Source organism: Syngnathus typhle, linkage group LG22, assembly GCF_033458585.1.
Source record: "Syngnathus typhle isolate RoL2023-S1 ecotype Sweden linkage group LG22, RoL_Styp_1.0, whole genome shotgun sequence".
NCBI classification, from domain to species: Eukaryota; Metazoa; Chordata; class Actinopteri; order Syngnathiformes; family Syngnathidae; genus Syngnathus; species Syngnathus typhle.
Genome location: NC_083759.1, coordinates 4,137,315 through 4,152,715, shown reverse-complemented (window position 1 = coordinate 4,152,715; position 15,401 = coordinate 4,137,315). Strand labels below are relative to the sequence as shown.

At 40.6% G+C, this 15,401-nt stretch overlaps 3 protein-coding genes across 3 annotated transcripts; 1 reads left to right on the top strand and 2 right to left on the bottom strand.

Moving 5' to 3' along the window:
• Nucleotides 1-620: 620 nt before the first annotated feature.
• On the bottom strand, nt 621-5,059 carry LOC133146301 (breast cancer metastasis-suppressor 1-like protein-A). The gene is made up of 10 exons (XM_061269840.1): nt 4,778-5,059; nt 4,534-4,624; nt 4,281-4,408; nt 3,463-3,542; nt 3,234-3,330; nt 2,730-2,819; nt 2,587-2,651; nt 2,483-2,522; nt 2,265-2,385; nt 621-2,102 (listed from the first exon to the last, which is right to left on the bottom strand). Exons 1-10 carry the CDS (start codon nt 4,911-4,913, stop codon nt 1,985-1,987), a joined length of 966 nt encoding a protein of 321 aa, XP_061125824.1. The 5' UTR covers nt 4,914-5,059; the 3' UTR covers nt 621-1,984.
• A 2,510-nt stretch (nt 5,060-7,569) lies between these two features.
• On the top strand, nt 7,570-9,639 carry LOC133146302 (NF-kappa-B inhibitor alpha-like). Its single transcript, XM_061269841.1, has 6 exons — nt 7,570-7,870; nt 8,274-8,379; nt 8,457-8,664; nt 8,742-8,830; nt 8,910-9,170; nt 9,244-9,639. Exons 1-6 carry the CDS (start codon nt 7,650-7,652, stop codon nt 9,277-9,279), a joined length of 921 nt encoding a protein of 306 aa, XP_061125825.1. The 5' UTR covers nt 7,570-7,649; the 3' UTR covers nt 9,280-9,639.
• A 1,218-nt stretch (nt 9,640-10,857) lies between these two features.
• Nucleotides 10,858-13,610, bottom strand: LOC133146303 (proteasome subunit alpha type-6). Its single transcript, XM_061269843.1, has 7 exons — nt 13,435-13,610; nt 12,680-12,774; nt 12,502-12,583; nt 12,277-12,432; nt 11,609-11,787; nt 11,417-11,511; nt 10,858-11,057 (listed from the first exon to the last, which is right to left on the bottom strand). Exons 1-7 carry the CDS (start codon nt 13,508-13,510, stop codon nt 11,000-11,002), a joined length of 741 nt encoding a protein of 246 aa, XP_061125827.1. The 5' UTR covers nt 13,511-13,610; the 3' UTR covers nt 10,858-10,999.
• Nucleotides 13,611-15,401: the final 1,791 nt, after the last annotated feature.

Sequence of the window (15,401 nt, the reverse complement as noted above, 5' to 3'; positions counted from 1 at the left end):
GTCAAAGGTCACACGTGTCAAGCTCTAGTCCTCGGGGCCGGATTCCAACATGTTTGCCAAGATCTCCTCGTTAAGTGCACCTGCGTGAAAAGTTTTAGCTCCTGCAGAACGTGAAAGGAGCTAAAACTTTTCACGCAGGTGTGTTTAACGAGGGTAACTTGAAAAACATATTGGAACGCGGCCATGTGACCTTTGACCATGGTATTTCCCTAATAAAGTGGCCTGTTATTAGGTACATTTGAAAATTGCAGTGTACCTAATGGAGTGTCCAAGTGACGTCACAGATCATATGTCTGTATTTAAGGTAAATGTCATAATTGTTTTTTTTAAGCGAACCCTTATTCATGGCAATTATGTCTATATTTCTGAGACATTAAACAAACTCAAGACAACGTATACCTTTTGCTATTATGGTGCATTTTCCAACCACCAGATGGCGCTATTTAGCCACTATATTCTATAAACCTATCTTGAATTCAACTGGAATACATTGAAATCACAGGAATATAAATATAACCACCACGTTGTTCTCCACATACATCGTTTTTTTTTTTCACTTTATAAACCTTGAGAGAAGCATCAATGGAAATATTGTTTAAATTTGAAATAATTACCCAACACACTTTTATTCGTACTTTATTTGACCATTAGGACGTTCAACTGCTCACAGGTACACGAGGGCTTGTCTGTATGCTCTCTGGACATTGCCATCGATGAGTAATTACAGTATTCAATATTCTTTTGCAACATCATGCAAGTGGTCTTTTAAGACAAGTGAGCTAGTCTTATTGGTTATGAAACATTTGACTCACTGACATTGATTTCTGCAGAGACATTCATCAGCATAATGATCCTAAATAAAACTGTTTCTGGTATTTTGGCAACATGTCATTATTATTTGCATTAATATGTAGATGGACTAGTGTAGGTAAGCCCTGACGTTTGCTCAATCTTCATCCGATGAAAGCAACAAAATATTTAATCAGCTGTACATGCATTGAACTACAAGACATTTCCTTTCAATGTAAAACATAGACAAAATGATGTACAAAATAATCCATAATTCAAACAATGTTAAAATTAAAAAATAAATGATTGTAATATTGAGACTTCTATACACGCACCTATTGACATTACGTGAAAAGGAATATTTTTGAACCATGTATGCATAAAGAAACAGTACAAAACAAGATTAAAAAAATCATCTTGGTGGATTTGGGAGGAAAATTCAGTCTTTCTTAAACAGGCATTTAAAAATAAACGGCACAGCTTATTAAACGTAGCCTGCCCAGTTTTTAACCCTGGTAATCATTGGGCTTACGAACAGAGCATCACAGTGATGTAACCTCAAAACACAGTCTTCTATGTACAACAAACTGCTTGAACCTTTTTTTTTTTTTTAACCACTTGCTATGCTCAGTGCCATAATTCAGTGCTGCAAAGACAAAAAGAGATATTTGCAACAGCGGCTCCCCGGAAACAAAACATTCTCTTGCATGACTAAATTCCTCGCAACTGCTTCCCACTTGCGCAATCCCTCTCCACCCGCCAAACATGCGCTCAAAGCGTGCATTTTATTTTCAAAAAGCTTCAACGGCCTCCAATCGCCATCCCATGCCTGCAGCAGGACCGCAAACTGACCCGTTTGGACCCTCTTCCGGTCCTTTATGAGTTGTTGCGACAGCCCACGGCAAGGCTCGCTTGTGTAGTCGTGCATGCCGAGGCTTTGTCTCATCTCACAAAGCTCCATGCGTCACGGTTCAAGACTGCTGGCGTTTTACCTGCCTTTGTTTGGAGCAGTGCTTTTGCCTCGTTCCCCTTTTTCGGACATTGGCAACGCGTTTAGAGAGATCACTGGATTGGCCTCTTTCAGGGAACATAAACAAAGGGGAGGCGAGGTGAGTTGTGAACGCATTTGAAGGACGTATGCAACAGCATAAGCGGACGCCACGTGGAAATCTCTGAACAGGCTCTCTTGTTGTTTTCACGAGTGTTTGATGGTGTATTTGCCTTTCTGCAACTGCGAGACGTACAGCTTGGACTTGGTGCCATCCAGTCGTTTGAACCACACCTCGTCATTGTTGATGGTGGTGATGATAGCGCTGTGTGAGAAAAGAAAACGACATCGATGAACAATTAAAAAGGCGTGCGGTAATTCTTCGCAAGTCTCAAATGGGCTCGGTCAGAACATCGAGCGGCCCCTCCCTATTCATAAGCCAAAGTGTTGCGAAATTCACAAAGAGGCAACCCTTGCACACACATACCTGGTGGGAACTTCATCTTTCCTGTTAATACAGATGGCCTGCCCCCTGCAGTACCACTGGCTGTCATAGAAAAGCCGGCCATCTTCGGATCGTGCAACATGCTGGTGTCGTTCTGTCTTGCCTGGTCAAATTTAGATGAGGAGAGAGATGAGGGGGGGGGGGGGGGGGGGAACACTTAGCAAAACACAGCGTAGCGAATGGTCTTTTGCAGTACGGACCTTCGGCCTTCCCCCTATGCGGCCCGAGAGACGCCATGGCCTGAGAACAAACGACACGTCACATATCTCGATAGTCACTCCCGAGTCACTTTTCAAATGATTACTTTTCTGATTGCAGTCCAGTCCTCCAGAATATCCAGATCTTGCAGCATGTAAACGATATAAGGCCGTGGAAAAAGGTGTTAAAGAAATGCGAGGCTACGGAGCAGAAAAGGAGGTCGAGTGGTGAGATGATGGAAAAGGATATCAGAGACAACGACAGGCTTCTTCTTCTTGACGGGGCAGAATGGGTCTTTCTTCTTGTTTTTCCGGGAATGCAAGCCATCATTCCACAACTCTGGAAAATCCAAGAGGACGGATTAGAGCGGAGACTTTTTGGCCACGATGAAGACAAATATCTCTTTAACCAGTGAAATAAACTATCAGTGGTGGGACTCTTCAGTTCCACTTAAAATCAGAGCTTTGGAAATGTCCCAACGCTTCCAGCTTTGTGGGGAGAGTTTAGGGGAAGGCCATTTCACGTTCACAAAACAAAAGTCCGCAAAAGGTTGGAGGAGTTTGGTGCGGAGCAATGTCAAGGGACCTCAACCTCCACAGCGACTTTGAGAACAGAGATTGTGAACCAGACCCCCTCATGACCAACCACAAAAAACGTCACAAATTATTCTTATGCGGGAAGGGACAATATTTCCTGGCTACTTTGTATCCCATTACTTTCATACAATGCACATTTTTATGGCCGCCTTTGTACCTGAGGTGATGTCAATACTGTGTCTATCTTCCTCCAGTCGTCTTATCTTCTCCTCCAGCTCGCTCTGCACTGTGTCAAACAGCAGCAGCTTTTCACTCTGGGGAAACACATGTGTGAAGACATACAAAGTATTCATCTGTTTCCACAGACACTGCGAGGGAAAAGGCCTTCGTCCTGGATTACAAAATGACATAAATTGCCTCATTTCTCTCAACTTTTTTTTTCTTACCTCCCAATGCTGGCAGGCTGCCTGGATCTCACAGTCGTACTTGTTCTTCACCGATTCCAAGCACAGTTCTTTATAGATGCCTGCACCAAATCAAATCAGAAGTTATGAATCAGATAGATATATTAACGTGCAAAGAAATACAGTACTTCTGAGAAAGAAGTAGAAGACATACTGTTAGGAGAAATAAAATGGTTTCAGAATTCCTTTTCATGGTAGTTAATAACCTGCGTGAAGCTGGTTTCGTTTGTGCTGCAAGAGTTTTTTAGTTATAAAAGATTATTTTATAGGTCATCCAGAGTTCACCCACGCCCCCCCATCTGCTCAAAATGAACCCAAAACGGTACCGTTCGTTTGTGCATAAACTGTACTGATTTAAAAACAAAAGCACCACATTAACTAAAGCTCAAATGGGCAATTTGATCTCATACAATCAAATACTAATGTTCAACCCAGACTACATCTGCATTTACAAAAATGTTCATGTTCAGTTCCGACTGGCAGTATTTGTTGTACCAATATCTTGAGTAATTGGTATAAAGGTAAAGTGTCATCAACATTGTTTTGTTTTTTAATACCGTAATTTTCGGACTGTAAGTCGCACCGGAGTATAAGTCGCACCAGCCATAAAATGCCCACAAAAGTGAAAAAAAACATATATATGTATATAAGTCGCTCCTGAGTATAAGTCGCCCCCCCACCCAAACTATGAAAAAAAAAAAAAACGCAACTTATAGTCCGAAAATTACAGTACTTATTTCTCATTTTGCCTTGGAAAAATGGATTGCTCAAGGCTTCAGTGCATGTCAACAAAGTCATACCTGCCACTTTGGTTCTGATCTGCATGTTCTCTTGGAGGTTGGCTAAAGGTTCCAGATATTCCTGAGCACATCCTGCCATCACTTCCTGCAACTTAACATCCACCTGGCTTAGACGTTCCTTATACAATCTGGAGAACATTTGAAAGAAAAGTATGTTATGTTAATAATGTTGTGTGCACAGTGCAAAAAAAATGTGTAATAATATGGTTTTGATTGTGTCCTCAAGTCATTCCTGACATTGAGAGAGACTTACTGCTCCTTCAAGTCTGTGAACTGTTTCTCCAGAGTGGTCATCTCGTCCAGGCACTCCATCCTTCTCCTCTCACAGTCTTCATCATCCATCTCTGGTCACATGCCAAGGACATGATTTTGGATATTTTAATAATAAGGATTTAAACAGATTTCAAACTCAAGGGCTAAATGCTACATTAATGACTAAGTGAGGATGGTATTGAGTGAATTTAACAGTAGGAACATTTTAGGCCTGTTCTCCTTACCCGAGCTGTCTCCATCTTCAGACACCGACGTGCTAACGGTGTCCTCCTCGTCAGTGCTGCTACCGTCTTGCTCCGGAAAATCCACCTCCATTTCCTCGTGGTTACTTTCTTTCTTTTCCCGGGAGTGAACCGGCATTACGACTTATAATGAATTTATTGTAACACCGTTGCAAATCTTCTTGTTAGTTCCAACACCAGTGAGAAGCGATGTTGTAATTCAGTTCGCTAACCGGTTAGCGACACCGCACCAAGACAGCTGGGAACGCAAACATGGCTCCCGTTGACCAATGAGAGGAGGTTTTACTCAGACTGTCCAATCAAATGTTGGTAATGCGGAAATAGCAGGAACGAGGTGTGATCTGGGATTTGTAGTTTCACATACTGTCAAGGTTGTGAGAACGCACCACGATTTATGATTGACTAAGTTGATTAATATTCTAATGTGAGCACAACATCTCTTGATTATGCATTTAACGTAATTTGAACAAAAATTTGAAGGAAAAAAAAGAAAATATTGCATACAGAAAAAAATATACTGTAACAAAAAAAAAGGTTTAACTGCGGCAATTCAGGTGAAGGAATGCACCCATGACGTCATCATCATCAGTTGGAAACCACATTTGTCCAAGCATTTACGTCGATGTGCGTACGATAACAGACAAAACAAATAATAAACAACCACTTTTGATAGAGCAAAAGAATTTAGTCATTCAATTGCGGTTTGTCACACTACCCCACAATTTCCGTGTTGTGTCTGCTATTGTCATCTATTTTCATTGCATGAAGGTCAGGGAAACTTTGCTGTCTAATATGTGTAGGACTCCAATGTGCAAGCAGAAAGTCTGATCTTTCACAATCCTAAATTTGTCTCAAACAAGTAAAGTTGTGCGGACAACCATGAGGATAATCTCATCTGCTGGATTAAAATAGCATCCAGGACAGTAGCACAAACATAACAGTAACACAGGAAAAATGGCTAGCACTCGTAAATTCTAACAATGACAATGAAATTGGAGAATGGAGGGAGAGAGCGAGGCCAGCCTGTAAAAGCTAACAAATGAGCAAAAATTGATAACAGTATAATAAAAGTAATTTAATAATATTTTTTTCTAACTCAAAAATGAGTAGTGTCACCACCAAATAGTAAATATGAACCCTCATTCATGCATGAGAGAGAAAATATGCCAAAGGTTAGTTGTTAAAGGTTTCATGATGTGTACATGAGGTGTTATCAGGCGTAAAGACGGTTGTGATGCCCAGACGTGTGGGTTTTTGCTGACGCACAATGTATTACGATTGAAACTCGGCCTCAGTCTCCATGGCAACCACGTGTAAACACACAGCAAAAGTACTCGCTTGCATTGGCTGTGCAACTTTAAACCTCCAAAGAGTGGAAGTCCCGTTTTGTGTCAATAGAAGTTCTGGTTGTAATGTTTTATTGGGGTTAAATGAGCTCAAGTGACAGGGGACAAGATGTTCTCAGTTCCTTTGTTACAACATTTGGCAAAGATTGAAGATTGCTTGGAATGCCATAGGAGGAGATTGCGTGCATGATTCCGAGTGGCATTTCCCTGATCTGACTCACACTCAAATATACTGGGTGTGTTTGGACGGTGTGTGTTTGTTGGGTAGAACTCCCTCTGCTTGGATACTGCTGCTATGCTAGCATAGGTAAATCCCCGAGAAAAACAAAGCAGTTGGCTAGAGACAGGTAGAGCAACTCTACTGGGATCCATCAAATTTCCATTCTCGAAGGTTTCTGTAACAAAGCAACAATACAAAAAAAAAATCCCAGGGCAAATTGTGTAAAATGCGTGAATTAGCCGACACAAAATTCAAAAGCTGCAGTGCACATATGCAAATAAAGGCAAGTCCCAGATATCTTCTTGTGGCACATGAAATGAAGTGTTGGTTTCACAAGACTTGCACTGTACAAACTCGAGAATTTTCCACCCACCTCTGCAGACATTATGCAGACGCAGGGGGGAGTTTTGAAAAGCTATTTTGTTAATGAATTAGAATTCTAGATTTGAAATTAGAAGGCAGATGTTACATAAAAAGCAAATTTAACAATCCATGATTGGAGTAATTAATTTTCTTAGGTACATTAGCAAATTGTATCTATCTAAATAGTACAGAAGCTTTTTCTGCACACCTCGTACACTACCAAACTATTAAACATAACTTTTTAATTCAATATTATTTTATTGCACGTTTTACACAAATAGATCCTGCAACCATAAAACTACTGTGATCATTATTAAAAAAAAAAAATGCTGAAGATGAAAGACAGAATCAAAACACCTAGAAAATTCATGTCCATAGAGGAAAATAAAAACGTACTTTTCATATTTCATAAAAATCAGTGGAAGTAAAATACAACTTGATACCAAAGCGCACAAACTGGCAAACACATGTGAGTGCATTTAATTGTGAGGAAAAAAAGTTACACTATAACATTGAAAATATTGGCAAATAATATCCCCAAAGTCACTCAATGCAAATAATACAGAGGGGAAAAAAAGCCCCAATTTACCCAAGCTAAAGGGAATTCTTGAAGAGCCTAAAAAGAGATCTCATTCATGACCACCATTCACAATCAAACATCCCCTTAGATCGATTGAACATCCTGTCGGTGTCTAATAGGAAACTACAAGTTCTCATTTTGACTTTAGGAGGGGGGGAATTTTTTTTCTCACAAAAGCACAGCCTTGCCTGTGTGATTTCCCTGCCTTAGATAAGTCAATTGGAAATCCCCACAGAGGCTCCACCCAGCCAGGCTGACAAAAACCCAGTGCGCTCGCTCTCTTCAAGCCACACTTCTTTCGGACTTTTGGACTGTACGCGTGTTACTTGTCTCGTGACAGCAATCATGGACGTCCACGGAGTATCTCACAACGATCGTACGGATTATAACGACCTCGATCATAAACATGAGAAAATCTTGCCCTGCCAAGACGATCGCTTGGACAGCGGGCTGGAATCGTTAAAGGAGGACGAGCTGGTGAACGACTTGGAGAACTTAGGCGTGAGCGAAGAGCTCGTTCACGACTATGAGCCTTGGAGAGGAATTGTGACCGAGGACGGAGACACGTAAGTGTTTTTATTTATTTATTATGATTATTAATAATTTGCAAACGCGAGTCCTGCATAAACAAAGCGATACACTCATGCATTTTATTTTATTTTTGCATTCCCAGTTAATAGAACAATATGCATGAAAACTTGCACGAATTATAAGAGTACAATGTGTCCGCGTTTACTTTTGGCTGAGTGCGCAATCAGGGCGGTGCTTAAATTGAGCTCTGCGGGCTCAGGAAAGTCCCTGGCCCGGTGCCAGTAACTGATAAAGCATCAGATGTGTCAAGTGGTGGAAACAACCCGACAAAAGTCCACTCTTGCGAAACGTTCCTATTGCACAGAAGTTCTTCCTTATAATTTCACCGAAACTTCCTCTGAGCATCCCGTTAACTCAAGTTGTTCTTTTTTCTGACAGGCTTCTCCACTTGGCCATCATTCACGAAGCCTCTGATCGAGCCCAACAGATGATCAAATTGTCCCACAATCACCCCTTCCTGAATGCACAAAACCACCAAAGACAGGTACCGGTCAATAAATCTTTAAAATCACACTTTTGTGGCTGAAGTCAGTGTAATAACCCGAGAAATGTTCTCGGCAGACGGCGTTGCATCTAGCGGTGATCACAGAACAACCCCAGTTGGTGGAGAAGCTCCTAAAAGCGGGATGTGACCCGAGATTGGCGGATGATTGCGGCAACACGGCGTTGCACATAGCCTGCAAGAGAGGCTCCCTCGCCTGCTTCGGTGTCATCACCCAGACGAGCCAGCGCCACACCGGTTCCATCATCTCCTTCCCTAACTATGATGGTAAGTTCAGAATCAAGGGAAATATGGATTTTTGTGTCCGGCTGGGTTGTGAACTGATTTTGTTTTTGCTTCCCTAGGACAAAACTGTCTTCACATCGCGTCGATTCACGGCTATATTTCATTAGTGGAGAATCTCGTTGGGTTGGGCGCAGATATAAATGCACAGGTTGGTGTTATTTCAATTCAATTTACAGCCAACAATTTGGTTTGGAGCAACTTGGTCAACTTTGATTTGATTTTTATAGGAACAATGCAGTGGGAGGACAGCACTCCATCTCGCTGTGGATGTCCAGAACCCAGCACTGGTCCGTCGCCTCCTTGACCTGGGCGCCGATGTGAATTGCCTGAATTACGGCGGTTTCACACCGTACCACCTAACCTACGGGAGGCAGAATGACGACATACGCCGTCAACTGCATGAGAAGACGGCGCAGGAGCTGAGGGCCTTGCCCGACAGCGAATCAGATGAAAGCGATATGGAAGAAATGGACATGACTGAGGAGGAGGTCAGTTTTCATCAAATCTGCTCGCACAGCAAGCATTGGAGTCAAGGTTGTAAATTTGGAATTTTTTTTGCAGCTTTATGATGACATCAGATTGGGAAGTAACATCTAATGAATTCCCGCCACTGGTGGTGTCAAAAGAGCTGCTGCCGGGTCATCGAAGCACGGCCCGAAGAAAGGACGTCAGTGCTGGCCCCGGGATCACAAGAAGGAAGACAGTATCCGCTCTGGTCCAGTTCGATCCAGAAAACAGAACTCGACGCCAAGAACACACAGCGAGATAGATGTCCGTGTGCCCCCCCTCCCCCCCTGCAATACTGTATGAGGACACAATGATGTGAATATACCAGACTGGTCATTTGTAGTAAATTGTAAATACAGAGATATTATTTTTGTACTTGTAAATATGTTCTGAAATGAAACACTCATTGAAATAATATGGGAAATAAAAAGAACCTTATGAAGAAATGAATTACAGATCCCTTCTGTGTGAGGCTTTTTTTTTTTTTTTTTTTTTTTTTTTACTGGAACACGACCACACTTAGTCACGACACATAAACTGACAGGGTTGAGAATTACGAGCCACACTTTAAAATTCAGACACACACAGACCAAAAATGATCCCAACCAGCCCAGTGAAACAAGTTTGGGATTTCCTTGAATGGGGCGAGGTCACAGTGCGTGAGTCACACTAAAAAAAAAAAAAAAAAAAAAAAACCCATGGCGGCACACTTAGAACATAATGTGCTGAATATTCCACTGAATCGATAGCGCAACACAAGGAACTGAAAGTACATTTTTTTTTTAAGTGTTGCTTAGTCACAGTGAGCAGGAAGCTTTTCTGGAAAGTACAGTCCATCCCAATCCTAGTCATCAGACTTTTTTTTTTATTTTTTTTTTTAGAATGACCTTGATCAACCGGTACAACTATGAAACCTGCCGTTACCAAAGATCCCAGAACGATTAGCATGTAATTGTCCTCTGGGCTGTAAACATTAGGACGCCATAAACGGACGCCTGGGGACTTGACGGGTTTTTCCAGGGACTCATCTGCTTCCTTTTAAAAGCACATTTCATTCCACATGACAGGGGAGCTCCGAAAAATGATTCCTTGATTTCGGAAAACATGACATCTGAGAGGGGGTTTATAGTTTTGATTTGTGATTCAAAGATAGGAGGGGCAGATGATAAATTATTTGATGACTGATAGAAACTGGACTGACTGAATGTGATGTCATTTTTAAGAGTGACTGATGACAGCTCACATGGTTGTTTTTCCCAAAATACATGATTGCACACAATGTAGCAAATTCCAACAAGCAAAGCAAAAAAAATCTGCTGAAATAGCCTTTTTTTTTTTTTAAATAATCATTTTTGTGGTAGTTCTGAGCACTTTTTTTCCTAGCAAAAATAATTAGTCATCACTAATGAACCACTGTAAAAATCTCAGGCTTGTGCACATTATAGCGCATTGACAAAATAAGGTCAAATCTGCTCATGTAACCAACCCCCCCCCAAAAAAACCCGATTCGAGAGTACTTTGGTGAGTCATGTGATCTGGTGCTTTTCAAGTTCTACAACAGGATGTGAAGTTGTGCGCCGCTTATTCTCCACATATACAGCCGTCTACCGCTTCTAAATTTGACACATGAAAGCAGTTCTGATTAAACCGGATGCAGTCACATGAGCGTCTCTTTAGAAAACTTTTTTTTATTGTTGAATGTATCAGAAGGGGGGGAAATGTACAGCAAACCAATAGAACGCCAGTCTTTATGTAAGAACTGCATCATGCTCAAATTAAATTCAAACAGGGGGTCAATTTGTTTTCTCGCTCAGTCTCGCTCGGCCAGGGCCATCAGGTGAATATCCACTTCGCCCTCTGTCAAAATCCTGGAAAGAACAAAATAGACTGAGCTATTTTTTTGTTCCTGTCATTTTTGCAGAAATTACTTTTGAGTTTTTGATCAAATGGCCTCAAATTCATTATGTCATGGCCTTTGAGTTTCACCTTGAGGAAATAGTTTGATTCTATGATGTCACCCCCTTATAAAGTCACCCATCTAAATTCCACACATGCCGATGGGATTAACTCACAAACAATGACCTTTCTTTATTACGTAATCTCACTACCTGTTTCAAGATCCACCCTCACCATCGAGAAAAAATCTCATTAACAAGGAATGATGCCCTTTAAAAAATGTCTTTCCTTTTTTGGTTATTATTTTAGAACCATATTGAGCCACCTTTACCTGAATTTGTGATCTTGCGTTGTGACCACGGCCACCTCAAGCTCAGAGGGCTTGAAGTCAATGGAGAGCACAGTTGAGAGACAGGAAATAGCCGTCTAGAACAGTGAGGAGAAAAAAAAGCATGAAGGGAATTTCTTTATTAATTTCCAACCATTTATAGGATAAGTGGTGGAAAGATTTTGCATTCTTTACCTCGATAGTTTGCTCAAAGGTCCAATCCAATTTCTTTTTCACCTTCTTCTCCAGGAAGCTGGTGGCTTCTGTTTGCTTCACCCCAGCCGCAGTGGCTTTGAAGCCACAATAGTAGCCAGCTGGGTCACATTTGTAGACCTGGGGACCGCATTCCGCGTCTACACCGATCACAATCATACCTGCGGATACAACGACGCTCTTGACTTTGAAGTATTTAGCGACGAGCTCCAGGAAGAGAGCCCAAGGGGGTCTTCTACAATAAACTGGATCGATTACAAGCCCACTTTTTGTTGTGCTGGGTCGGGCTTTGTGCACTTAAGCCTTCTGCTGTGTAAAGCTGAACCTCTTTATTGAAAAGTGATCTTAAACAGCCTTTAAAAACAAACAAACCTGTAAACATTGCAAAGTAACTAAAACCATTACGTGATTATAATAATAATTGTGATTATTTAATTACATAATTAACTTCTGTTATTTCCTAGTTATTGAGGAAGTTGCACCATAGAAGTGCAACCTTTGATGCTTTACCTCATCGGTTTGTTGTTCAAGTTTCTTCTTTGTGTAATTTATCGCTGGCAAGTTGGTTAAGTGGAGGACACACCCAGTGGTGTTTAAAAGGCACAGCGTTAAACTATTTGAATTTCTGACTGACTTTAATATGTACTTACAGCAGCCCAGTGGTCGCATCTCAGCATTCTGCGTGTAGACTTGAGAGATGTCTGCAAGTCTTTTACAAAGCATGTCCACTGGGATCTCATAGCCGTACTTGTACTGCCAGTTGGCTGCCTCGTAGCGGGCGCGCTGGACTTGGGACTTGCTGTCAGCTATTCAGGAGGGAGGGGTGGGGGTAAATAAGGTGTTGTTGATCCTTTTGGTGTCTTCTCATTGTTTACCTGTCATTCCGGACATTACACATCCAATGTTATCTGTTATTCTGAAAAGGTGGGTCACTGTGGCCGAATCCAGAAGCTTGTCCTGTTTATGGGGGGGGGGGAAAAAAGTGTTTTTTATTGATGATCTTAAGAACTTTGTTAACATCCAAGCGAGGCAAATGAACTGATACACACTCACCGGTACTTTTTTCTGTGTGACAACAACGGCACAGTCCTTCCCACGGACGGCGACAGACGTGAGCCCACCTTGATTGATAGCCTTGAATGCATATTCTGCAAGTGGGAAACAGGATGATGGTCATGTTATGTCTGAGAGACAGTTGTTTTGTAAGGGTTTGTGTAAATAGCAGGGCAAAAGTCGACTGTGACAAAATTTTAATTACACAAAGGGAGGACTGTATTCCTTCTTCCTCTAAGGATGATCTTTGTAATATGCATCAGCAACGATGAATAAACTTTGGGTAGACCTTTAGTATAGAACATAACTTCTTAAGACAAATAATATATTACATGCATGCAAAATTGCTATACTTTCACTTTCGAATTTCTTCAGTTTAGAAAAGCTTTGCAATTCACCCCAAAACTACACCAATCAATACAAATTTAGTTAATTTAATAATGACAGCAAAAATGTTTCATAGTAGCCCTCTGTTACAGCAAAAGTACAACAACAATGAATTAGTCAGTGACACGCTAATGTTAGCTCAGTGCTAAACTGCTGGTTCACGCAGATCAATTTAATATATTTAAGTTGCCAAAACATTTCCCCGGCAACATAAACGAACTACATATGGACTAATATAATACATTTTGATTTTCGCTGCAGTAATCTCTTATTTCCGAGCTATTAAGAGAAGCTAACCAAACCATGACAGCGCATTTAGCTGACTGGCTAACACGCCGGCTATCGTTTAAAATGATACACATACTGACCGACTTGATAAAGTCTTCCTTCAGGAGAGAAGATGGTAATGTGGCGATCAAACCCTGCACTTGAGCCTCGGGACATTTTCCAAAGTAAACTTGGCCGAGGTGTTCGTCCTAAAAAAAATATGCAAGCGGCTAACACGGCGTTTCAACCCGGAAGTTGTGCGGCTGAGTACATCCGGTGTGAAAGGTTACTGCCGTTTCCATGGAAACCAAGAGCTCTTTGCGTGTATAGATACAACTAAAAGTATACTGATGTATTCAAATAAAAAGTATTATCATGATAACTAGGTATAACAGAGGAAAAATACATTATTCAATTTAAAAAAATAATTCTGACATTTAAACATAACCCAAGTTTGTTTGTAATGAAGTTTAATTGACCTAAATTGTGGGTTTCTTAAGAAACTTCATTTACAGATAACAAAATAAAATAATAAATGACCATCGACTTTTTTTTCACAAGTATGCAAAAGATTTCTTGACCATTGCAGCTATGCAGCTTGATTAGCTATTATTTATGATCTTTTACGTAACTTTTGATCGGGGATGTATGGCATAAACACAGAACTATTAACAGTTTATCCATGATTACAAGTGAAAAGAGATTTTTTTTCCCTATTCCATCATTCAACCATGCATATAAAGACAGATTTTCAAGAATGTACTTTATTTCAACTCATGAATGGAATTTCATGACCTAAACAGTGAACCCCCTCCACCCATGCTTTCTGCCACTATGTTGACTCTTTATTTTCCACTCATGCTATCTCTTTGGCCTCCTTTACTTCTGACCTTACTCTCCGAAAGCATCTCTCATTCATGTTTATGAAGTGTTTCCACTTTGTGTGTGGAAGACCCCCCACCCCCGAGTCATCTTGTGTGGCACTCAGTTTCGCTGTCACAGGTGCAATCCAGGCACAGAACCTCAAATGTTACCGCATATTTTGTTCCATTTACTGTATTTCCATGCTATAAGTGCTTTCAGTTAACTGTTAAAAGCTTGAAATAATTCTGATCCAAGTTTTTCAGAGCCACGCAAACTACACAGTAAGAAAGACTGCCAAAAAAAATAAATAAATGCAGACATGCTGGAAACAATGCTATACTTGCTTCCTTTACCCTTGACACAAACACAAGTAACAGCAAGCTTCTTTTTTTTTTTAACCGAGCTCGTGGTCTGTCATGTTGCAAGCAGACATATGGCTGCAATGTCACTTCATGGTGTGTTGCAATGAGTTGTTGTTTTACTCCTGACATAAACAGGCTAGTGAAGATACTATATAAAATCGATAATAAATAAGATAAAATCAAATATTTTACACGCTGTAGTAGAAATATGACAATTATGCAGTACTTACTGTTTTTTCCATGTAGTTTTATCTATGTGCGGCCATAAAATTATGACTTCACTACTCTGACACGTTGCGTGTGTGTGTGTGTGTGTGGAGGTGTGTGTGAATAATATGCATCATTTATGTGATGTTAAAGCTTCAAATTAAAACCTTCATCAAGACTCTTCAAATGTATGTGACCAAATCCTTTTGTTTTGTTTCCAACCGAAATGCTTCATTTGGCAATACTTGAGTCAGAATCCACGTAACTGTGCCTTTTGCCTTTGCAAAAGATATAAACCATAACATTTCATTCAAAGGAATTTCCTTCATTAAATGGAGCATTTAAACTTTGGCAGTGTGACATAAACTGGAGAGTCAAACACATGCACTAGATATAAACAGCAGTCATGATGACTGAAGTTTCACAAAATGCCACACGTGCATTAAAAAGTCTTTGATTCGTCCGGTTGTTTTGATTTGCCAGAATTAGAATCCGTCAAAGACTGAAACGTCAACTTTATTTCAATTTCATTTCATTTGAAAATAAAGGAAAAAATGATCAACACTATCATTGTCTTTTCAAACTTCAAGTCTATTTAACATAAATTAAACTGGTGAGCTTAGTAAGCATGACCT